This window comes from Leuresthes tenuis, unplaced genomic scaffold (genome assembly GCF_036924035.1).
Source record: "Leuresthes tenuis unplaced genomic scaffold, fLeuTen1.0.hap1 SCAF_14, whole genome shotgun sequence".
In the NCBI taxonomy this organism is placed as follows: domain Eukaryota; kingdom Metazoa; phylum Chordata; class Actinopteri; order Atheriniformes; family Atherinopsidae; genus Leuresthes; species Leuresthes tenuis.
Window position 1 is genome coordinate 10,240,610 of NW_027325368.1, and position 25,387 is coordinate 10,265,996.

Genomic DNA, 25,387 nt, shown 5'->3' on the forward strand with positions numbered 1-25,387 from the left:
AGACTGTATGATGTTCAAAGCAATTGGAAAAAAAAAAGCTACATGTCAGACTCAACGAGCCTCAGTTAGCATGTCAAATGTTAAAGTTCTCAACAGTACAATTAGAAAGACATGCGACAAATATGACTTGTTTGTAAGAAAGTCTCAGCTATTAAAAAAGGACAAGGTAAACCTCAAGACGTCTGGAACAGTGGGCTTGTTTTGCAGCCACAGGACCTGTACACCTTGTGGGCGGAATCCTCTGTATACCAAAGTATCTTAGAGTCAAATGTGAGGTCATCTGTCTGTGAAATAAAGCTTTGCTGAAACAGGGTTATGCAACATGACAATAATCGCAAGAACAGCAGCAAATCTACGACAGAATTACTGATAAAGAAAAGAATCAAGGTGTTGCAAAGTCTAGACCTCAGTCTGATTGAAATGCTGTGGGTGGACCTCAAGAGAGCTGTGTGAAAACAAAGGCTGCAAACCTCAATTAACTGAAGCAATACTGTAAATAAGAGTGGCAAAGAATCCAGATAACGTCACACAGAACTGAAACACGCAGCTTGAAAACATAACCGGTGAACCATACAACAATCAAAAGAAGCTCCAGGTGATCGATCAAGCAACCAAAAAAACTACAGAAATATATCGTTCCATCTTACTGATTGATCTGAGTATAGTGTTGAATAGTACTCACTCTCATTTACAGGATCTATTGAAATAATCTGCATCACTGCTCTGAGGCTGAGAGTTCTAATCATGAATCATGTTTACCACATATCACTTAAACTTTTTTTTTCTCTTTCAGTGAATGGGAAGTAAATGTGGCCCCTTTCTGCCATTTTCGTAGAGTGAGATCCGTGCGAGCAAGAGAGCATCTGTTTGTATGTGTTTGTGTGCATTCTGCCAAACTTCCTTCCTCCCCAAACACCCCTCCACCCCTCCCCTTTTCCTTTTTTTCGTAACCAGTCGAAAATGCTGAAATGTGACAATCTGAAACATGACACTTTTTCAATGAAAAGGAAGGGCAAATAAAGCAGCATGTCAGTATGCTTTTAAGATTCCCTCCTTTTTCATGTTCATGCTCACACATCCTCCAGCTTGCAATGCATGAATGATGTCTGCTCCGAGACTTATGAGAAAAATGCTGACACTACGGATAACTCTAGCGGCTTTTGTGCTCCTTATTCCAGCACCTCAGTATTCAACAGCAACAGTAAATGGTATAGTATTACTTTGAGCTTCGTATTTTTATGTGAAATGTTGTTTTTCATTGCATTTGGTGAGTTTCTTGTCTTGGCACTGAATGCAATTCTAATTCACACATCACTTAAGTCGTCTTATAACTAAGGCTAATGTAGTGTGCAAAAATGCTATTTCCAAATTAAAATCTTGACCTTAAAGGACTGTAAAATACCTTTTGGAAAATTATTTGACGAAAAAAAGAACAGTCACGACTGAAACATGAGGGAGCTACTTTATATCATTGACAGTTAAAAGGATGTTTCAGCATTAAAATTAGATTATTAAAATGTATTGTTAATTTGCATTTGGGGGAGGAGGGAGTGCAAGAACTTTCAGATAATAGGATCTTAACCAATGAAGAGTTGAATATTAAACTAAAAAACCCAAACAAATAATTGAATGCATCTCTGACTACATACTGGAAAAAAAACATGAAATGCTGATAAGAATGTGATTAGATTATTTCTCTCTGCAGATTCCCCATTCACACTCATCAACCAGGCCACTGGATTTTGCTTAGTCAAAAAAACTACCCGCTGCCTTGATGTGCGCTGGACCACCGGTAACCGCCTTCTAGTAACCACGACCAGAAAGTGCCTTGGAGTGCAGGGTAAAAGTGTGGGTAGTGAAGTGAGCCAGTATGACTGTGACGAGAAGAACGACCTCCAAAAGTGGGAATGCAAGAACGAAACGCTGCTTGCTCTCAAAGACCAATTGCTCTACATTGAAATCAAAGCCGAAATGATTGTGCTTTCCAAAACTGTCGGTCCAAATAACCGCATCACAATTTCAGGGACATCTAGCGGTGCCTGTTCAAGAACACACAGAGGTACAGAAAATATGTTTTGACTTGTGTCTTTGTTGAGTCCCAAGAAACCAATGTGAAGTTGAAAAACACAAGCCACTTTAAAGTGACTGAAATCTGATACAGTTTAAGTAATAATTAAGCTAATTTTTTTCATAACTTAAATTTTGTCTTGTATCAGTGGAGCAAGTCATTATTTGTAAAGAGAAGCTAGGACAAATCATTTGTCATATAAAAGTTTGGCAAAAGTATCTTAGAATGATGCAATTTTTTTCTGATTAAGTTACACGACAGCTGATGTTGCAAAAAAAAAATAAATTAAAAATTGAAAATCAACTTATTTTTGTCTCTAGAGCTTTATACCATCGCTGGAAATGCATTTGGTAGGATCTGCATGTTTCCCTTCATGTACAAAGATCGCTGGTTTGGAGATTGCACCACGTTTGACGCCTCATCGAAGCGCCAGTGGTGTGCAGTGGAAACCAAATATGATCATGAACTGTGGGGATACTGCCCATCTTCTTGTGAGTTTGTCAATTGCAAACCTTACTACAATGAATGAGAATCATGTTGACATGAAATGCATTATCCTGTAGATGCCAACACTGCACAGCATACATGACTGGTCCAAGAAAACACAAGAAACTCGATTAAGATTTTGCCTATAAGTAATGTTTAACACGAAAGGCACAGTGCATAAGTTTGAAATATTTGAATGACTTGAGATGTAAAATGTTCTTGTATGACTACACAGCCACAGAGCACTGGACCAAAAACCTTGTATCAGGAGCATATTACCAGCTGAACACGCAGTCGGCTCTGACGTGGCCAGAGGCTGATGCCAGCTGCAAACAGCAGGCCGCCTCACTTGTCAGTATCATCGATCCCAACGAGCAGGCCTTTATCTCAGGTAAGGCGCTGCCTGCACTATGTTTGCAGGCAGTGAAATAAATACATATGCATAGAGGGATTTCTTTAGGCAACTATTAGTTGTTTTTGTTTATTACATTTGGGTTGAATCTAAGGTTTGCAAGATGATCCGGCTTTTCAAACATAGACATAAAATTCATGATTCAGTTGAAAGGCTTGATTTTTCATGAAAATAATTTGTTGAATTGTAATAACTATTTTCCATGAATGATCATTATATATTCAAATGATATATACCTGTTTTATGGATTAGTTGAAAAGATGTTAGTCAGAGTCAAAAAGATCCAGTAACAGCAGGGTATATAGTTTGTTTCTCTGAAGCACACATGGACAGTCCACAAATCAAAGAAAGAAGCATCAGATTATACATGCAAGTTATGAAATCAGGTTATTGTTCTACTCATTGCATCTGAGCAAGAGGCAAACTGGTCAGAAAACAAAACAAAAAAATCTGAGACTACGAAATAAAGGAATATATAGAATAAAGCTTTGAAATGAATCAGATTTTCTGAATATGAAGATCTTCTTCTTTATGCAAACTCTTTTGTGCAGACTCAACACATGAACCCCAATCCCAACATAAAAAAGTTCTAGTCTGTCACAGTCATCCTAAAGTGACAGTTACACAGCATAAGCCATGTTTGAGAAGTCATACAGTGAGAATTATAAAATGATCTCTACAAGTCTTTGCAACTTGCAAGGTGGTCAGTCTGATTTTGGCTATTTTGTATCTATAATTGTAGTTATATCCATTTTTCAGTTCAAATCATAACAAATCAGAATGTCTACATGTCTCCGGTCTCACTCAGATCCACATCCTCGTCAGCTGCGCTGCTGTTCCTTGTTCTCTCTGGCTCTCGCTGACAAAACACTGTCAAATCTGTTGCAACTCTGTAAAATCGTCTGTTCCTTCTCTGTGTTTGCAGCAGGGACAGACAACACAGTGCTGCCAGATTTCATCCATTCTCCTCTTGACAAAAAGTTAAATGCTGGGATACAAATGCTCAGATGGCACTCGAGCCTTCCTTCCTCATATGATTGTGCATAGATTGAGTGTGTCTGTAGATTAAGAGTGGAGTGATCAATGTCATGTGAATATCTGTGACAGAGTAAGGGGCTGACTCAGTGTGCTGCACAAAGCTCTGCAGTAAAAGAAGAAGAAAATGTTAACACGTTGTTAAAAATCCATGGGTGGGAAACCTGGATGATCCGCCCAACACTGTGGGAAACACGGAATAATCATAACAATAGAACTTTCTCTTCTTTAAGGGGTGCTGAAGTAGGGATTTAAACTAATCTGAGACCTGAGACACTTCATAAGTCTTGATTGTCACATTGCAGGCCTGTATACATATTGCACTTTTCTCTGACAGTGTGAGAGGGAGCAGTCTTTCATCATCTCCGTTTCCGTTTCCAACAGTACCTCATCAGTACATCTCCACTTTAACTGCTGTTTTATGACAAAGTAACTTTACGCTGTAAGCTCTGTAGTCTATTATCTAATTAATAGTAAATTAGTTTAACACTGTTGTTTCCTCCACGAATACCCCGCCCATACAGATGAGCTTTTCACATCTAAATTGGACAGCTGTAGGGAGAGGTTTGTGTATGACACAATCCATCAGAAACAGTACTGTGAATGTCATAATTTTGTGCAAGAGCTAAGATACTATTGGAAGGAACCTGGCTATGGGCCTGTTTTAGGTTAAAGCAGGGACAGTTTTAAGTTGGACTTCTTTCTATGATCCTCTGGCACCTTTGGGACATTTCAAAAGACCATTTCAGCTTCATACCTGTCACATTATCTATATTAAGCTAATACAACCAACATTTAGTCTCAGATCGATCTGTTCCTACAAATTTGTGGTTTCTTTGTTTTGCTCATTTCTGCCTGACATATCATAGCCTACAGCTCTGGATTGAGAAACAAAGAGTTCAACTTTCTTTTTCCTTGGTAGCAGAGAGACAATTTTTACCCATATAATTTGTTGCCTAAAACGGTAAAGGGTAAGATGGTAACAGCAGTGATAGTTGGAAAACTATTCAAATGGGTGGCCACATATACTCTTTACTGGGTGGGATCAATTGAGAATAGCTCTAAAAGAAAAGATATGTGGACAGCAGACCCAAGCAATGAAAAAGAGGAACAACAAAACAAATTTCTGATTCTTCTTTTTTGTCTCTCGCTATCACACAAATGCACAGCACTACTGGGCTCCAGCAGAAATAAACTTTGGATCGGGTTAGTTTTGGACCAAGAACATGGCTGGCAGTGGACCAATGGGAAGCCTTTCCGCTATTTGAGATGGACTGAAGGTAAGTCTTCGCTGCCTCCAATATCTAAGCCATTCAGACATTTGCTGAAAAGTAAGAAAACAATCCAGTTTGAATCCAGCATTATAACTGGTCCTCAAAGTCGGTACTTCGTGTATAACATTAAGTATTTTGGCTTTTTCTAAGACATGAAACTGATGGATGCTCTGTAACAGAGAATTAAATATACAAGTAACGCATTTTTATCAAGGCTCATGAATGTAATGGTATGTGTTTTATAGGGATGGCACACATTAATTAACACATAGGAGATGTCATAATGGCTGACTGTTTAATAACCAGATCACTCTAATGGTTCTTATCTTTATCATTTCCAATTATAGGATTCATAGAAAAAGTTCATTATACAGTACCTGTTGAACATTAACTAGCTTGTAATCATACTATATTTAGTATTTTGAAACCGAACATAAAGAGACTCTGATTAAGGACATTTGTACAGAAAATAGTGGTTAAACTGAATGCTGAAAAATAAGCAGGAGGAGCACTTACTGGATTTAAAATTGTATTTGTTTTCGGCGATTTTGGATGGAAAAGGCTGTAGGCTACTTGCTTCTATTTGTGAATCTTAATCTCAACCCACACATTAAGCTCTTCTTTGTGTGGATGTGTAAAAATGACTTTATTCCCTCCAAGTTGCCAAAACGTTATATGCTTAGTTTTATGTGATAATCATCCTTGTAACAAGGCCATCCCTTATAGAGTTGACCCTCTTTTAATATATATATATATGTATTCTTTCCATTAATACAATTCTTTCTCAATGTATTGTTTTAGATGAGTGTCCATCAAATGTCTCACGCAGCAATATTTCCTGATTTGGCAAAGCTTTGCACGTGATTTTGTGATTCTGGTTTACTCAGTTAGCAAAATGTTGATGTTAAACACTTGTAAAAAGGGAATTTACAGTTTAATCATCATCTTGTTTTAGGATACCCACAGCCTAATCCGGGACACAACTGTGCTCTTCTCGACTCCACTGGCCTGTACTCATGGCAGAGTTCATCCTGCGCTAAGAGACTAGGCTACATCTGCTATAAAGGCGGCATGCCACCAGCCCCCCCACAAAGTACAGAAAATGATTTGACTCTGTGACATTTTACTTTCATCTGGCTGCTGTGATGTTTCATGTTTAAATGTGTTTTATCAGATAAATCAGTCACTCAGTCCATGTTTCTGATTTTCAACATCAGCTGAACAAGGATTTTGTTCCACCCACTGGATCCCTTACAATGGCCACTGTTTCCACCTTGAGCGCAATCCTAAGACATGGTCTGATGCTCAGATAGAGTGCCGCAAGGAGGGAGGGGACCTTGTGAGCATCCGCAATGTGGAGGACCAAAGCTTTGTCATCTCTCAACTTGGATATGGTATGTGATAACCCCATCTCTTTGAAAAAATACAACAAAATTCCAACATGGATCAGGAAACATAAAACATGACCAAAAGTTCTCTCTGGGAGGGCTGTACATGTAAACTAGAGACATACGGACAATTCTGATACAATTCTGATACTCTTAAACCAGTAAGGGCATGCTGTTTGCGTCACTTTTTCTATAAATCAGGAAGGACAGTGAGCTGAATAAGGACTTTAGGTTTCTTATTAATTATTTAGTCATGTTGTTCATCCAACTCAAGTTGCTGCATGCACGTTCTTCAAATTCTTTTAGCTGCCACAATGGGAAAAATAAGATTCTGTAATCATGTTCACAGCAAATGAAAATTGATTAATCATAGAAAAGAAAAAAAATGCATTTTGTATGAAGTTTCTTTATAATTTCTTTAAGAGGATTTAGACAGTGTTGCTGACAGATTTATTGAGGTCTACATTGCAACTGTAATTATTGTAAAGATGACATTTCATCTTTCTGTGACCGCAGCATCCACTGATGAGCTTTGGATTGGACTGAACGACAGGAAGACAGAGGGGTTGTTTGACTGGAGTGACCACTCTACTGTCAGCTTCACTAGCTGGGAGTTTGGGAAACCAGCTGTCTCTGAGGCAGAGGACTGCGTTGTCATCCGAGGAGAGGTAAGAGGAATCATGTGGATATGACTGTGCACATTTATCCTTCCTGCACATACATATGCATCGAATAGTTGTCAAGATATTAGTAAAAAATACACTTTCCAAACTTGTGAACACTAGCACAGGGTGTGTCAGCACCATAGCACATGAGATGTTGTACTTTTTCCTTAAAGATATGAGCTTATCTTAAAAATCTCTCTGCATTGCTTCTTCTTTTAACCACAGTCTATAAATGTCTGGTAACTGAATAGACCAGCGGCTGGACCTTAGGCAGGGGAATATTGTCCCATTCATGTCTCATGTAGGATTCTAGCTGCTCAACAGTCCTTGGTCGTTTTGTATTTTGTGTTACATGATGCTCCAAATGTTTACAATTGGTGAAGGTCTGAGCTGCAGAAACACCAGTCCAGCACTTGGACTCCACTATGAAACCATGGTGTTCTATTCAATGTAGTATGAGGTGTAGTATTGTCTTGTTGAAATATGCAAGGCCTTCCCTGAATAAGATGTCATCTGAGTGGGAGCATAACATCGTATAGAGTATAGCTCTCAGCACTGATGTTGCCTTTCTAGATGTAAAAGTTGCCAGTTCCATAGGCATTAATACACCCTGCTACCATCACAAATATAGACTTTTAAACTGAGTGCTACTAACAAGTCTGATGGTTCCTCTTCTCTTTAGTTAAGAGAACACAGCAGCCATGATTTCCTCAAACAATTTCTAATTTAGATTTTTCCCTTAGTGTCGTTTAATTTTAAATGAACTTTGCCCCAGAGAAGACAGCGTTGTTTCTGGGTCATGTTCATATATCGCTTCTTTTTTGGATGATAGAGCATTGACATGTCTTTGTGGACATCATGGTGAACTGTGTTTACAAAAACATTGATTTCTGGAAGTGCTCCTGAGCCCATGCAGAGATTTCCATAAGAGAATGGTGACTCTTTTTAGTGCAGTGCTGCCTGAAGAAGAAAGATTGTATTTCTAACCACGCACAGAGACGCCTCAAACTTCTCAGAATCTCTTGATATTCTGTACCGAAGATTTTAGAATATTCAGTCTTTTCGGTCTGTTTTTATTTACATTTTACATGGTGTCTCAACTCTTTTGGAGTTGGCTTTGTAGTCAGGGGACCATCTCCATTGATCACGTACAGTATCTGGGGACGACAAGCATTTCAAGCTGTAAGAGGAAAATGGTATTCACTAATGAAAGAGGCAGTTTATCCATCCAGGTGCACAGCTTGGTCTCATTAAATAGCATGTAAATGGTGTGCCGAGTCATTTTACATGTCATTACACCATAGTTGCATTTTATCTTATTGAAGGGCATTTTCTGTCGAGGGATGACAACCTGCAAGCTGGTGTCATGCGATATTAAAGATATAACACATCAAATTACACTGTGTGTTATAACTACTTCTCTTTTGTTGATATTTTTGTGTCATTTCATCTGTACAGACAGAGGATGACACTATGCCCTGTTCCTTTTACCCTAACCTGAACAATTTGGCGAGTCACGATAAGGGAATGACGTGACATGCAAAAAGTTTAAAATGCGATATGAATGACGCTCAAATTGAATAAAAAGTTTCATGATATTTATATGCATTGCTCTGAGATCATGATGAGTTCCAAAATTCATCTTATCCTATCATGCATGTCTTTTCTTGCAGAATGGGAACTGGGCTGATGGTCTGTGTGATCAGAAACATGGATTTATTTGCATGAAACAAAGTTCCACAGTAAGAACTGGGGATGAAGAAGAGCTGGATCAGGGCTGCAAAGCTGTGAGTGAAGTTTATCAATCATTTTTAATTAAGGCCAAACATTAACTTGCAAATTCATTACATCTCATTTTAAAGTGCAACACTTCAGTACTTAACGGTGCTCGATTTATTTTCAGGGTTGGAAAAAACATGGCTCGTATTGCTACTTTATAGGAACTGAGACAAAGACTTTTAACGAAGCTAAAGATGACTGCAAGAGGTCAGAGTCCTACATAGCTGATGTATCAAATGGGTAAGAATGTTTAGTGTTTTCATAAATGTGGAAATATTTGTGCAGGACATAGAAAATTCATGTGAGCATATACTTGTTTCTGTTTCTCAGTCCTGGTCCTCAAAGCACACATCCCCTCAAGTTTTCCATCTGTTCCAACATACCTGATTCATATTCAGATAAATGGGTCAGCTCTTTAAGTTCTGCAGGGGGATGATGAAGACACATTCAGTTCAATCAGGTGTGCCGAAAAAGGGAAACATGCAAAACATGCAGGGCTGTGTGCCTTGTGGATCGGGGTTAACACTGTACTAGCATATAATGTAGAATATATTTATATTTACCCATTTATAGTTTATTTCAACGATTATCAATTTGTATACCTGCAGGGTGGATAATGCCTTCCTTGTGAGCCTGGTGGGACTGAGACCAGAGAAACACTTCTGGCTTGGGCTGTCAAATGAGGTCAACATCGAGGTTTTTTCATGGACCAATACAGAACATGTGAGATTTACTCACTGGAATGCTGGAATGCCAGGTGCGCAAAGTTGCGAAATTTCACACTATAATATAAAGCATGAACAGCAGCCCAACAGTTTTAACTCGACTTCTGTTCCCCTCAACACTAAGGTCACCAACAAGGGTGTGTTGCCATGGCAACTGGAATTTCGGCTGGACTCTGGGATGTGTTGCCCTGCACCAATAAGGAGAAATACATCTGCAAGCACCTGGCAGAGGGGGCAGTTTCAACAGTTCCACCACCAACTCAAACTCCTCCTCAGTGTGCTGATGGTTGGAATCCAGTGGGAACAAGAAGCATCTGCTCTAAGGTACAAATACATTTGAAATTTAGGTGAAATGAATTGAAAAATTTTACTTGCTAACAGAACAACATGCCTCTGAGCTCTGTCAGTATACTGCCATCATCACAATACTACTAAGTGTTTTTTAAAGAATGTGAATTGGATAAGTTCATGCATCAGTGATACATGAATACATGTATCAATGGTGAGCGCATTAATACTACAGTTAGTACTCCTTTTCTACATATTTTGCTGTTGATTATGTATAGGCGGTATATTTTCATATCGCTAACAAACGCCTTATCTTGTCCTTTAGTTTTTCACGGGGCCTCGCTCACATGAGAAGACCTGGTTTGAAGCCAGAGATTTCTGCAGAGCCATAGGAGGGGATTTGTTGAGCATCCACAGTGGTCCTGAGCAGATAATAGGACGGTAAGCAGCAGTAAATACGACTTTTCAATGAAGCTGCCACATTAGATGTATGTAAAAAAAAAAAGGTACACAATTCTTATCGCATTAAATCTAGCACCCATAAAAAAAGCCACATTGTAAACAAGAGATCAGAGGAGCAAATACATCACTTTAACAATGATGTCTTGCCTTTTGAGAGAGGACCAGCGCAGATGGTTTAGCCTCTTTAAAGCAGAGTGATGGCAGTATCATCAGAAAACCTGAAATTTGATGTCCCAAAATACAATATCTAAAACCCAGAGGCAAGAGGCAGCATCACACAATTACTTGCTTGCTATGTAAAAATATATAGTAGCAATGTATTGGTGTTATTACCAGGTTGTGCAGCCTCTCTCTCTCTGCTATCTCTGTTTTTTGTTTTGTCTCATATTAGGTTTCAAGTTGAGTTTTTTCCCATTTTCCTTTGTCGTTAAGTGTATGTTACGACGCTTAGGTATTCTAAGGCTGAACAACACATCTTTACAGCTCACTTTTAGAGTGATGCACTGGCAGAAAGCAATGTAGTATTCATAATTATGTTTTCATTAATGTACAATCCTAATAAAATATGAATGTTTATAAAATTTTTTTCTTTCTAACATTTTTACACTTTTGGTGGACATTGTAGTCCCTCTACATGGTTTCAAGTATAGGAAAAGGTGAAGGGTATTCAGCGTGTTGCTGTCTGTAACTTCAGGGCGTGATGTCAATAAATCCTGTACACTACTTCTGTAAGTAAGTATTGTTATTTGATGATATCTTTGTTCTAATGCAGAAGAGGTGGAAAAGCTTGGATCGGACTTCATGTTGATGATCCAAACACTGGTTATGTATGGAGTGATGGAAGCCCGGTTGGTTTAGAAGTTTTGTACCTAATAACATTGACTCTTTTTTCATTAAATATGGATAAATAAATATCATCTTGCTTTTTCTCCCCTAACAGCTAAACTTCCTGCACTGGCAGGAAGGAGAACCAAACAATCACAATAATGCAGAATCCTGTGTTGAATTTATTATTCATAACTGGGATGAGCAGGGCTCGTGGAACGATCTGAACTGTGAGAGTTACAATGACTGGGTGTGTCAGATCCGTGCAGGTACAGTTGAGAAAATGTGTGCTTTGTCTCTTACTAAGATATTACTAAGATATTTTTTAAAAGTGGCATGCTGACATGCATAATGATCTAGTAGTTGAGTGAGTGTCATGTCTCTTGGTGCAAAGCCTTCCATAAGTCTCTGTCAAATACATGATGCAAAATTGATGCAAGTTTGCTAATCATAAAGAAAATATATAATTATCTAATTAACCATGTTGCAGAATAAACGCAAAGTTCTTGAAATCAAGACACTCTCAGTTACATTATTTTTATTTCATGACGTTTTTGGTTACTCTCCCATTCTCCTGCAACTCAAAAAAAGAAAGATAAAAATGCTGGATAAAATTGATTCATTTTTTCCTTTTCTTTTAATAAAACTAACACTTGTTTGTTCTCTTACAGGAGTAACTCCAAAGCCACCTCCAAATAATACAGCCTCCGGTAAGTTCATAACAAATTATAATGCGATCAAGCTGGCAAATACATAAATTCAAAGCTCATGGATGTCAAACCAAACCTGTTTTACCACAACAAGATACATATTTTAGATAAGTTTCCGAATGAAAAATCTCTTAGAGTAAAGACATTTTTTTTTTTATTTTAAAATACAAGAAAATGGTGAAGAAATGCCTGGTATAGCTTCCCACAGCTTAAGGTGAAGTCTTTGGAATGTATTCGTCTTGCAACAACAGAACTCAATATATTCAATCTTACTTCATTGCACAATCAACATATGTATTTGTTTGGAAATTGCTCGCTGTAGTTCAAGTTTTTTCTTTTTAAATGGTTATACAAAACTCGGATGATAGATTTCTGGAGTCCCAATCAAACTGATGAGACATTAACAGGTTTGTAAAACTCAAATTTCAATGCAGTATGCCTCTAAACCTTTACAGACTACAATGTGACTGACGATGGTTGGCTTGAGTGGAGAGGAAAACAATATTTTATCAACAGAATGTCAAAATCTATGGAAGAAGCTCGTCACTTCTGTCAGCAGCGGCACGGTGACTTAGCATCAATCAACAGTAAGGATGAAAATACGTTCATATGGAAACAGGTAGGTGTTTTTCTGTTTGCAAAACAACACATTTAGGATTTGACTCATATAGACACATGTAAACACATACAGCTTACTAGAACTCTTTTTTTGTTATTTTTTGTTTCTATGCAGATATCCAGACTCTATGGGTCATTTTATATAGGTTTGTCGGTGGAACTTGATGGATCACTTTGGTGAGTACTATTAATGCCACAAAAATAAGGGCTGTTTTAATATCACCAGCTGGCAACAATGACTGGTGTTTTTAGAATAGTATTTATGAACTAGACAGGTGACATTAAGACAGGTTTTCAGGGAAATAAGACAAACACCGTAATGAGTGATGAACTGTCCTCCTGCCCTGTGGTTCTCTACACACATTCAGAATGCACAAGAGAAGCATTTGAATGTGGACTGAAGAGCCGTTTAAAGGGATGTGGCTCTGTGGTGGCTCTCTGGATGTGGAAAAACAACCCAGTTCTTGGCTGGTTCTTTATTGACTCAACTTAGCACATGCTCTGGTAACAGCCCTGAACCAGCAAAGAAACCGCTTTGGTTGAAAAGATTATACAGTTTACTGTTGGCTCTAAGGGGGCAACAAAAGACATCCACCCAGCTCCCTTATCCTGCATAGAAACATACAGCTCTATACAGCTTTAATGCTTCATTTGTGTATATGTATTCTTTGGCCACATTTATCGTCATTGCATTTAATTTAACCTCCCTTTCTTTATATAACTCATCAAAATGACAACACAATGGTAAAAGACTATTTTTATTTTATAATCACATATAATCATTTAAATGAACTTGTGTGTTTTAAGGTGGATGGATGATACTCCTGTGTCATTTCTACGGTGGGATGAAAATCAGCCTAGTTCTGCTGCCTTTGACGAGAACTGTGTCACTATGACTTATCACATGGGTGAGGGAAAATGTCGTGCACTCTCTCATTAAAAAATGATTAACCCCAGCTGAACTGTCTGAATAAGATTTTTACACTATGGACATGGTGCTTTTCTTACAGGTTTCTGGCGCACCACCAATTGTGGCAGAGAGACTCAGTTCCTCTGTAAACGAACAACATCAGCATCAGTCAACACTACCGCAGCTCCGACAGTTCCTCCAAAAGGTGGCTGTGTGCCCCCATGGACTAAATTTGGAAAGAAGGTCAGAAATTGCCATTACTCCATAAACAGAAATGTTTTTTTTTTGTTTGTTTGTTTTTTGTTATCAATCAATAACAATCAAGAAATAAATACAGGGTTAAGGGTTAATGTACATTGTTAGATGAAGCAGGATGTGTGCACGTGTGTATGAGAGAATTTATTAGGCACGTATAAGGTATGATATAAACCAATTAGAATTTCTTATCTACAGTGTTACTTAATAAATGACCGAAAGACAACCTGGGAAGAAGCACGGAAACAGTGCATCACAATGCGAGGCCATTTAGGCTCCATTCCCACAAGACAAGTGCAAGGTTTGCCCTCTTTATTCATGTATATTATATACCAGTGTATATTGTATTGGGAAGCGTGAAAATATAATTTTCACACTCACAAAACCTAAACAATGTATAACATGTTGGAACTTTTGCCAAAATAAGGGAAACGTTGCAAACTCAAACTGAATGAAATAATGATGTCTGTTTTTTCGATCTTTTAAATTTTCAGCATTTTTTACCACAAAAATGGCCGACGTGTTATCTACAAACCTGTGGGTTGGTTTGAATAGTTTAAGACAGGATGGATTTTACTGGACTGATGGGGCAAAAAGGGAATACACCAACTGGGGTTACTCTGTAAGTACACATCATATTTACAGGTTAAATGGGGGACTTCTTGTGGGCAGGTGCTTCTCTTCCTCACTTCCTTTGCTCTGACAATGAGATACTCAAGATATAACAGAACTAATAGAAGAAACTGCAATGTTCATTAAAAAAAATCTGATTCTGCTCTTTAGAAAAATCAACGGCGTCCTGGAACATTTTATCAAAGATGGAATGAGGTAAAAATTTGATAGATTTTTTAGTAAAATACTGACTCCATTTAAGTACATTTGTAGATGAGAAAGTTCATTGTCACATTGTAAATCTTTTCACTCTTAACCAGGCTGAGTGTGTATTGATGACCAGCAATTCAGTTTATGGGATCGGGAAATGGTTGATTGCTTCTTGCAATGACACCAACGGCTTTGTCTGTCAGAGAAATCTTGGTGAGTTACTTCTAAATGTGGCTAAAAATGTGAAAACTTAAAGAAGATATTAAGAACAGTATGTTGTCCCACGAAGCCCCAAAGTGAAAGGGATTTGTAGCACCATACTGCTTAAAATTTAGTGTGGATTCTTGTTGCATCCCATGTTTCAAGTTTGGAGAAAAATACAAGACAACAAATTCAACCTACAGTCAATGTCAGTGATAATGTAAGTAAATTAGCTTTTGTTTGACTTACACCCAACAGACTCAAATATCCAGGATCAACTACAACCAATAGACCCTTTGATCTATGTACATCTGGGAAATGACAGCATCAAGGCTGTGACTCAAAATCTGACCTGGGATGACGCCCAGAAACGCTGTCAGGGTGAAAAGGCCAACCTGGCCAGCCTGCGAAACGAGTGGACACGTGCACATGTCGAACTGCTGGCTTTGAATCTCAACTCTCCTCTGTGGATTGGACTTAACAAACAGCAGGTAGAGGACTGCAAACATGTGAAACTACTGTACTACGTGCCCTTTGGTCAGGTTTAAAAAAAGATTTTCAAAAGTTATTGAGTGAGTAAGTAATCAGAGCAATCTGCTAAATGATGTCAGGTATATATAGATTTAGATTTTGGCGATCAAAGGTTTAAAAAGGTGAGTAAAAATTGATTAATTTTGGTTTCATGCTTGCCCTGTGATGGACTGGCGACCTGTCCAGGGTGTACCCTGCCTTTCGCCCGATGACTGCTGGGATAGGCTCCAGCCCACCCGCTACCCGATTAACGGACTGTCGGTATAGAAAATGGATGGATGGTTTCATGCTTGAAAACAGCCAACAATGTTCTTGTTATTTTCAGACTAAAGGTTATTTCAGGTATATTGACGGCTGGCACTTGAACTCTGCCCAATGGGCACCATTGGAACCTAGCAGAGACAGACCTTGTGTGTACATAGATGTGGACGGAAAATGGAAGACTGCTTTCTGCAACCAGACCATGTTCAGCGTTTGCATGCTGTCGACAGGTACTCCCACATCTTTGGAATAGCTTTGGAACATTTGCAATGTTACATCAGTTTATTTATTCAACATGACCAAACCAGCAACTGTCAAATATCCATTGCTAATTAAATGCAGAGCTTTGAAAGCTTGAAGTCAAAGAGATTTCAACCCAGGAAAATGTTTAAGAAAAAATCTTTAAAGTTAAATAGCTAAAACAAAAAATAACTTAGAACTACAATGGCATATTATGAATATTGCTGAAAAGAAATGTCTTGCGTTGTAAATTTATAGAGAAAAAAATCAAACACCTGTATATTTTCTATGATTTATATTGTAGAAAATAATAATAATAAAAAGAAAGAAACATTGCAAAATAATTAGGTTAGGAAGTCAGACTCTTTTAAAAGGTCACAAATCCAGGACAAAACAAACAAAAAAAATAAATATAAAAAATTCTGCTTTTTCTGTTGTGAAGGAACCACACTGCTTCACTTTGTGAACGTGTGTTCAGTCTCACACTCATCACACGAGACATGACAGCAGCTAACAGGGTGCCATGCCTTGCTGTTACACAATTCCCATTTAAATTGCTGGTAAATGTAACCTGTCATATCCTGTTGATACATGAATCACAAAACATACTTTGATTAGGTCAGCCACTGCAGTCATATATGCCAAGTGCTGACATATGTGCTTTGATAAAGATTGTCCAAACAGCTTTGAAACATGAAATGATGCGATTGATTTTTGTGTCTCGTAATTTAACAGTTAGATATCTGAGAGCGTCCATCTTTTTAAATTTTTTTTTTTTTAATTATTGTTTTGTTTCATTCATCTATTTTCTTAACCCTTTAATGTCTCCCAAAATGCTGTTGTATGGTACTGTTATTCAGAACGTTGTGTTGTCACTCATGATGGGATACACAATGAAAATCTTCTAAATAATCTACTGTTAAGATTGTTTTGTTTGAATGTAATTTTATTGGTCCTCCATCAGAGAAATTAATCAGCCCAGATACAACATAATATTTATCCCATTTTTCAGGAGTCAAACTGGAGTACAACAATGTGTTTCACAGAATATACAGGCAATGAATGTCACAGAATTAGTTAATCAGCACTATCACTGTCCTTCACAGATGTGGCACCGTCTGAGTCCACCCAGTTTTCCGGACGCTGCCCTGAAGATACTACTATAGAGTATCAGGAGAGTAACACCTGGCTGCCATACAGGGGACACTGCTATTTGTTTATCACTGATGAAATTGAATGGGCAGATGCCGCTAGCAGTTGTGTTAGGCATGGTGAGAGACTGGACTCCACACCAAAAAAGGAACACACACAAATGACCCCAATATGTGTTTATTAATTGTTAACCATATTTTTTCTTGATGTGAAGGTGGAATCCTAGCCAGTATTGAAGATCCTTTGGAGCAACAATTCATCAAAAGCAATGTAGAAATATTCCAAGATAGCCACAGCTCTTACTGGATTGGCCTCTATAAAACACACAAAGGTCAGTTTTTTTTAAAAAATATGAAGCAAAACTACTTCATGAAAACAGTTTCAAACAGATAACTGAGACGCAAAGGCAGCCAAATCCATTTTCATGCAATAAAAAGTGACTGTAAAATGGTTATTTAGCCAACTCTCAAAACTGCCACTAGGAACGTGGAGGTGGTTGGATAAAACAGTCATGGACTACACTAACTGGGCTCCAGAAGAGCCAGATTCTGATTATGGAGCCATTCAAACCTCAGATGGAACTTGGAATTCAGGCCGCAGATGGCACGACAGATCATACATCTGTAAAACACCCAAAGGTAAGGTCATGAATATTTGCATGTGCAATATGTCAATTTGAATAATTATTGGTTTTGCTGGGGCTGCACGATGGTGTGGTGGTTAGCACTGTTGCCTCACAGCAAAGAAGGTTCCAGGTTCAACTCCCAGCTGGGGCCTTTCGGTGTGGAGTTTGCATGTTCTCCGGGTACTCTGGCTTCCTCCCACCATCCAAAAACATATATGTTAGGTTAACTGATGACTCTAAATATTCCCTAGGAGTGAGTGTGTGTCGTTGTTTGTCCCATTTGTCTCTGTGTGGCCCTGTGATGGACTGGCGACCTGTCCAGGGTGTACCCTGCCTATCGCCCAGAAACTGCTGGGATAGGCTCCAGCGCCCCCTGCGACCCAACCGATGGATTAAGCGGATTTTGTGTTAATTTAGCAATTAAGAAGATGTAACCTTTTAACCTCCACAAAAATGACAATCGTTTATCCTCGCATACTTTTATGTTAGCTGTGCAAGTCTCTCTATTAAACCAGTTTGTTTTGAGTTGCAATCAGTTGCCTTTGAATCCACCTTTTATATGAAAATCTAATAACTTGAGCTCTAAAATAACTCCATCCATCCATCCATCCATCATCTGCCGCTTATCCGGGGGTCGGGTCGCGGGGGCAGCAGCTTGAGCAGAGAAACCCAGACGTCTCTGTCCCCGGCCACTTCTTCCAGCTCTTCCGGGGGGACCCCGAGGCGTTCCCAGGCCAGCCGAGAGACATAGTCTCTCCAGCGTGTCCTGGGTCTTCCCCGGGGTCTCCTCCCAGTGGGACGTGCCCGGAACACCTCCCCAGGGAGGCGCCCAGGGGGCATCCTAACCAGATGCCCGAGCCACCTCATCTGACTCCTCTCAATGCGGAGGAGCAGCGGTTCTACTCCGAGCCCCTCCCGGATGACTGAGCTTCTCACCCTATCTCTAAGGGAGAGCCCAGACACCCTGCGGAGGAAACCCATTTCGGCCGCTTGTATTCGCGATCTTGTTCTTTCGGTCACTACCCACAACTCGTGACCATAGGTGAGGATGGGAACGTAGATTGACCAGTAAGTAGAGAGCTTCGCCTTCTGGCTCAGCTCCCTCTTCACAACGACGGGTCGGTGCAGAGCCCGCAACACTGCAGACGCCGCACCGATCCGCCCGTCAATCTCCCGCTCCATTCGTCCCTCACTCGTGAACAAGACCCCGAGATACTTGAACTCCTCCACTTGGGGAAGGATCTCATTCCCGACCCGGAGAGAGCATTCCACCCTTTTCCGGCTGAGAACCATAGTCTCGGATTTGGAGGTGCTGATTCTCATCCCAGCCGCTTCACACTCGGCTGCGAATCGCTCCAGTGAGAGCTGAAGGTCACGGCCTGACGACGCTAACAGAACCACATCATCTGCAAAAAGCAGAGACCCGATTCTGAGGTCGCCAAATCGGACACCCTCAACGCCCTGGCTGCGCCTAGAAATTCTGTCCATAAAAGTTAGGAACAGAATCGGTGACAAAGGGCAGCCCTGACGGAGTCCAACTCTCACCGGAAACGTATCCGACTTACTGCCGGCAATGCGGACCAAACTCTGGCACCGGTCATACAGAGACCGAACGGACCCTATCAAGGGGTCCGGCACTCCATATTCCCGGAGCACCCCCCACAGGACTCCACGAGGGACACGGTCGAACGCTTTCTCCAAGTCCACAAAACACATGTAGACTGGTTGGGCGAACTCCCATGCACCCTCCAGGATCCTGCCGAGGGTATAGAGCTGGTCCACTGTTCCACGGCCAGGACGAAAGCCACACTGCATCTCCTGAATCCGAGGCTCGATTATCCGACGGATCCTCCTCTCCAATACCCCCGAATAGACCTTACCAGGGAGGCTGAGGAGTGTGATACCCCTATAGTTGGAACACACCCTCCGGTCCCCCTTTTTAAAGAGGGGGACCACCACCCCAATCTGCCAGTCCAGAGGCACTGTCCCCGATGTCCACGCGATGCTGCAGAGGCGTGTCAGCCAAGACAGCCCTACAACATCCAGAGCCTTGAGAAACTCAGGACGGACCTCATCCACCCCCGGGGCCTTGCCACCGAGGAGCTTTTTGACCACCTCGGCAACCTCAGCCCCAGAAATGGGAGGCCCCGTCTCCGAGCTCTCCGACTCTGCCTCTTCCGAGCACGTGTTGGTAGGATTGAGGAGTTCCTCGAAGTACTCCCCCCACCGACTCACAACATCCCTAGTTGAGGTCAGCAAAGCCCCGTCCCCACTGTAAACAGTGTTGACTGTGAGCCGCTTCCCCCCCCTGAGACGCCGGATGGTGGACCAGAATCTCTTCGAGGCCGTCCGGAAATCGTTCTCCATGGTCTCACCGAACTCCTCCCAGGCCCGAGTTTTTGCCTCAGCAACCGCCGAAGCCGCAGCCCGTCTGGCCTGTCGGTACCTATCAGCTGCTTCCAGGGTCCCACTGGCCAAAAAGGCCCGATAGGACTCCTTCTTCAGCTTGACGGCTTCCCTCACCACTGGTGTCCACCAGCAGGTTCGAGGGTTGCCGCCACGACAGGCACCGACCACCTTACGGCCACAACTCCGATCAGCTGCCTCGGCAATGGAGTCACGGAACATGGCCCATTCGGACTCAATGTCCCCCACCTCCCCCGGGATATGGTTGAAGCTCTGCCGGAGGTGGGAGTTAAAGCTCCTTCTGACGGGGGATTCTGACAAACGCTCCCAGCAGACCCTCACAATACGTTTGGGCCTGCCAGGTCTGATCGGCATCCTCCCCCACCAGCGGAGCCAACTCACCACCAGGTGGTGATCAGTTGACAGCTCCGCCCCTCTCTTCGCCCGAGTGTCCAGGACATACGGCCGCAAGTCCGATGATACAACCACAAAGTCGATCATCGAACTGCGGCCAAGGGTGTCCTGGTGCCAAGTGCACATATGGACACCCTTATGTCTGAACATGGTGTTCGTTATGGACAGTCCATGACCAGCACAGAAGTCCAACAACATAACACCACTCTGGTTCAGATCGGGGGGGCCGTTCCTCCCAATCACACCCCTCCAGGTCTCACTGTCATTGCCCACGTGAGCATTGAAGTCCCCCAGCAGAACGAGGGAGTCTCCGGTAGGAGCATTCTCCAGTGCCTCCCCCAGAGACTCCAAAAAGGGTGGGTACTCTGAACTGCTGTTTGGCGCATAGGCACAAACAACAGTCAGGACTCGTCCCCCCACCCGAAGGCGGAGGGAGGCTACCCTCTCGTTCACTGGGGTAAACCCCAATGTACTGGCACACAGCTGGGGGGCAATAAGTATGCCCACACCTGCTCTGCGCCTCTCACCACGGGCAACTCCAGAGTGGAAGAGAGTCCAACCCCTCTCAAGAGGACTGGTTCCAGAGCCCAAGCCGTGCGTCGAGGTGAGTCCGACTATATCTAGCCGGAACCGCTCAGCCTCGCGCACCAGCTCCGGCTCCTTCCCCAACAGAGAGGTGACATTCCACGTCCCAAGAGCTAGCTTCAGTAGCCGAGGATCAGACCGCCAAGGCCTCTGCCTTCGGCCGCTACCCAGCTCACATCGCACCCGACCCCCTTGGCCCCTCCCACGGGTGGTGAGCCCGTCGGAAGGGGGACCCACGTCATCATTTCGGGCTATGCCCGACCGAGCCCCATGGGCACAGACCCGGCCACCAGGCGCCCGCTGCCGGGCCCCACCCCCGGGCCTGGCTCCGGGGGGAGGCCCCGGTGTCCCACATCCGGGCAAGGGATCACGAGGTCCAAATTTTTTGTTCATCATAAGGGGTCTTTTGAGCTGTTCTTTGTCTGGTCCCTCATCTAGGATCTGTTTGCCTTGGGTGACCCTACCAGGGGCTTAAAGCCCCGGGCAACATAGCTCCCAGACTCATTGGGGCACGCAAACTCCCCCACCACGATAAGGTGACAGCTCAGGAGGGAGTCTAAAATAACTCAAATCTTCAAATGTGACCAGTTGCCTGTTTTTTATTAGTTCTTCAAACACAACGATCAGCGCCTATCCAAACTTAAGACATTACCAGCCAATGTACAAGACGTGTGCTGACTTTTCAAATAGCTTTTTTCTTCCTATTTGAGTTCCTTTTTCTTTTTTTTTCTTTTACATGGACAAGCGGCAGATATAAAAGAGTTAATGCAGATATCCTAACGCAGTGATCTCACTACATGCATCAGTATGCAAGTTGCCAAAAACCAAAAATAAATGTTATCCTCTATCAGCTACCTCACAACCTCCAGCCTCCGGTCATCTACTGTTTCTTTGTTATTTAGGTTATTATTGGTGTGTCCTGTTGAAGAGTTACACTGGAATTTTACAGACTATAGTTCAGACCTAGACATTGTATTGCAGTAAAGCTAATAGATTAATTAGACCAACAGACTTGTTTGAAGACATTTGTGATCTGACCACCATTTGTGATTTTCCCAACAGTGCCGATCGATTCAGACCCAGAACCTCGTAAGTTAAATCCTTGTATCTTCTCAAGTTGTGTAGTTCATTAATTATTACATCTGAAGTAGCATTTAGTCAAATCTAAAACATTATAGTGTGATAACATTTAAAAAGAAAAAGAAAAAAATGAGTGTATCTTAAGTCTGATTCTGTTTTGAAATGTTTAAACTGACTGTCTCCTTGTTGTATGTACAGAAATTGACATAGAAAAGGTTCATTCCAGTCGGGCTCACACAAGTTTGGTAGTTGTGCTGCTCATCACCATCACTTCCACGCTGATAGTCGTTGCATTCTTCTTCTACAAGAAGTCGCCTCGTCCCCTCCCCACCTTTGACAATCCACTCTACTTTAACAGCGAACCACCTCAGCCTGATGTGGTTGACACCAACAAACTGATAGAGAATGCGGAAAATCCTGAGCCTATTTTAACTCTGTGAGAAAATGTATCCCAATCTCAAGTACTACATTGTGATGCTTTACTGCTTTTTTTTTTTTTTTTTTTTTACTACATACGGTATATATTCGGTTATTTAACAGTATATGACTAAGTTCAGTGGAGTTGGAAATGTATAACCTAATGAGACAGAACAATTCAGGGTCCAGGATGTCCCAATGAGAATGATTTGTATTGAACTTATGACTAAATGTAAATAACAGTAACATGTGGTGCTCATACCCAAGATGCTGGTCATTGCTTGTACTCTTGAAAAGTGTAAAACCTCACTGCGTGACACTGTAAAATAAGAATTAAACTTGACACAAATGACACTGTTTAAGCATTTAATCAATAAGAAAAGGTATGATGTTTAACTTGTAATTATGTAATAACACTTTATAACACAGCCCTCTAATTTACATTTACAGATGAGTATCCACTCATCCTGATGGCAAAGGTGAACTGTATAAAATGAATGTTGCATATATGGAATGGCAAATTTCTTCAGCAGCCAAAAATATATAAAAGTTGACAAGCACTCTCTAATATTATGTTTTAATATGAGGATACCAGTACACACCGGAGAAGTATGTTACCTCCTCTTCATATTAATGTTCAACAGTTTAAGAATTTTCCCTCTCCCATAAATTCATATGAAAACAGTAATTAGTGGTTTGTTCTTTGGATCAATGATTATATCAGGCTTGGTGTTGGTACCCCTCTCTCTGAAACACACACCTCTTTAGGCCCAGTCACCTGCATGCATGACTTCTCACATTACTGTTCAGATGATACCCATCGTACCTAACGTTCTTGCGAGATGACCAGCTGCTCTCTCTGATATGTCCACATAGATGCATTTTGGAATATGGAAAAAGCAACTGAGCGGCACAGCAGAGTGACGTCAGCTCTTCTTCAGCTCCCTGCTGACCGAGCTACCCATCTTGTTCGGTAGGGGGCGGTGTGCACATCTGCATTGCATTACATTGCAAATGTGCCAGGAAATTGATTGAATTGCCGGGTCTTTAGAGGACGCATCACAGATCATGGCGCTCCCTCAAATTGTGCAAAACACTGTTGGAATTAGCTGAGCAGGTAGAATCGAATAATATATCTGTGTCAGATGCCCGTGACCGAGTAGAAGTCATAGACAGCTTGGTAGCATACTCTGCCGTCACAGATTTACACATTAATGAGGTTGCCATAGTAAACCTCTTGGAACGGCTGGATGCTGTGGAGCCTCAAATGAGACAAGGGCAACCAACAATCAACATCCAGTTTGAGTCTATTGAAAGGCTCAATGGCCCGTCAGTCCAGTCTGTAGTTAATATGTGCATCTCAAGTAGTTTCTCTCCCGGCAAGGAGGGTTGGATCATATTAAAAGCACCGAAGAAATCGAAAAACATGACTGTCAGTGCTTTCCTGCTTCTCCAGATGGGAGAGGGCCATGTTCATCATGTAGATTATAGCATCATCCACCTCGATGTATGACCAATATGTAAACTGTAAACTGAGATATAATGTTGCCTACTATATGAGTAAAAAGTACACTATTAAAACTACTCCCAATAAATCTGACTGCAGGACTGAATAACCAATCAAATGAACTGCAATACCTAATACAGTAATATAGCACTGTTATATCTGTTTAGGTAATTTCTTTTTGTGGTTAGTAGTATTTTCAGACTTGATATAATGAAACATTTGGCCGAAAGAATTCCTTCAACCATGTATATGGTCAGAAAAATACTTTCTCTAAAAAGAGAAATATTTTGCAGTCTGTGTAACGAGACCATAAAACAAAACTAAGAAAGCAAAACACACATTTAACAGCAAAGAAAGAGTATTCTACTTGAGTCATTGGTGCATTATAGCTTTTGCTACTTACAAAATATACATCAATGATGGAGAGCAAAGTTAAAATAAAAGATAAAAGAAGAGTTGGGAGAAATCATTTTCATTTAGTTTATAAATATTAGACAAACAACACAGGCATTTTGCATCCGAAATCTCTAACTCCTAATTACCTCATATTATATCAGCATGCCCATTTATTTAAGGGAACATAAACTTGTGCTCTTCTACAAGTAAAAACAATCAGTCACAAAGCTTCTTCTGAACTACAAATCACTCTTTTCCTCTGAATCACACCAAACAGCAACCACTACCACCACCAAAGTATTAAAAGGTCAGGTTTCTGTAAAAAGATGAGCTGCAATTCCAATGAAAATAGACTTGTCAGCAATCTGAAGACTTCCTTTTGGTAAGCACTGCGCAACACTTCATCCTGTCAACCAGTTTAAACAATTTATTCTCAAGAAACAGTGACAAACATGTTAACCTTTATACACTGCAATTTGAGTCACATCCGTTTCTGTCTGCCTTTCAGTTGAATGGGGAAGGCAGATATTCATACAGGCAACTGAACTGCACAGTTTATAAGCGCCAAAAATGTATTTTCATAAATATATATTGTATAATATATATTGTTTTTCATTAGCCTACCTCCATTTATCTAAAAAAGCTTGTTTAAACTATTTCTCTACATGGGTCTTATTGAGTGTTCTTCTTACTGTGATACTAGCATGATAGGCTGAATAGTACTAGAACTTTAACTTATAGTGCTTCTCTTAACAGCAATCAATTAACTCTTGTTTCAGAAAATAAATCTTAACATTCATAGTTTTGTCTTTATTAGGAGTACCAGTCATTTCATAGGGCTATGGAATGA

The 25,387-nt window shown here is 40.9% G+C and overlaps 1 protein-coding gene across 2 annotated transcripts; it reads left to right on the forward strand.

The window, feature by feature from the left end:
* The first annotated feature begins 1,057 nt into the window (after nt 1-1,057).
* Nucleotides 1,058-22,986, forward strand: LOC140268451 (macrophage mannose receptor 1-like). 2 transcript variants are annotated; one of them, XM_072363315.1, is made up of 31 exons: nt 1,058-1,208; nt 1,706-2,059; nt 2,389-2,559; nt 2,790-2,945; nt 5,171-5,281; nt 6,231-6,368; nt 6,493-6,669; nt 7,180-7,331; nt 9,002-9,115; nt 9,232-9,347; nt 9,716-9,864; nt 9,957-10,156; nt 10,446-10,561; nt 11,355-11,430; nt 11,523-11,676; nt 12,079-12,117; nt 12,573-12,736; nt 12,851-12,912; nt 13,543-13,643; nt 13,746-13,888; nt 14,099-14,201; nt 14,395-14,522; nt 14,684-14,728; nt 14,833-14,935; nt 15,182-15,414; nt 15,780-15,945; nt 17,062-17,226; nt 17,322-17,438; nt 17,590-17,745; nt 22,200-22,226; nt 22,416-22,986. In XM_072363315.1, the coding sequence occupies exons 1-31, from the start codon at nt 1,100-1,102 to the stop codon at nt 22,655-22,657; spliced, it is 4,287 nt and encodes a 1,428-aa protein (XP_072219416.1). In that variant the 5' UTR covers nt 1,058-1,099; the 3' UTR covers nt 22,658-22,986. The 2 variants fall into 2 exon arrangements, with proteins under 2 accessions (XP_072219416.1, XP_072219417.1); XM_072363316.1 differs by having other exon boundaries at nt 11,358-11,430.
* Nucleotides 22,987-25,387: the final 2,401 nt, after the last annotated feature.

Excerpts from the sequence above, each read along its gene's own strand:
- LOC140268451 (XM_072363315.1), top strand. The coding sequence starts at position 1,100 with ATGATGTCTGCTCCGAGACTTATGAGAAAAATGCTGACACTACGGATA. Across the intron at positions 5,282-6,230 it reads CTATTTGAGATGGACTGAAG|GATACCCACAGCCTAATCCG; the intron begins GTAAGTCTTCGC and ends ATCTTGTTTTAG. Across the intron at positions 12,737-12,850 it reads ATACGTTCATATGGAAACAG|ATATCCAGACTCTATGGGTC; the intron begins GTAGGTGTTTTT and ends GTTTCTATGCAG.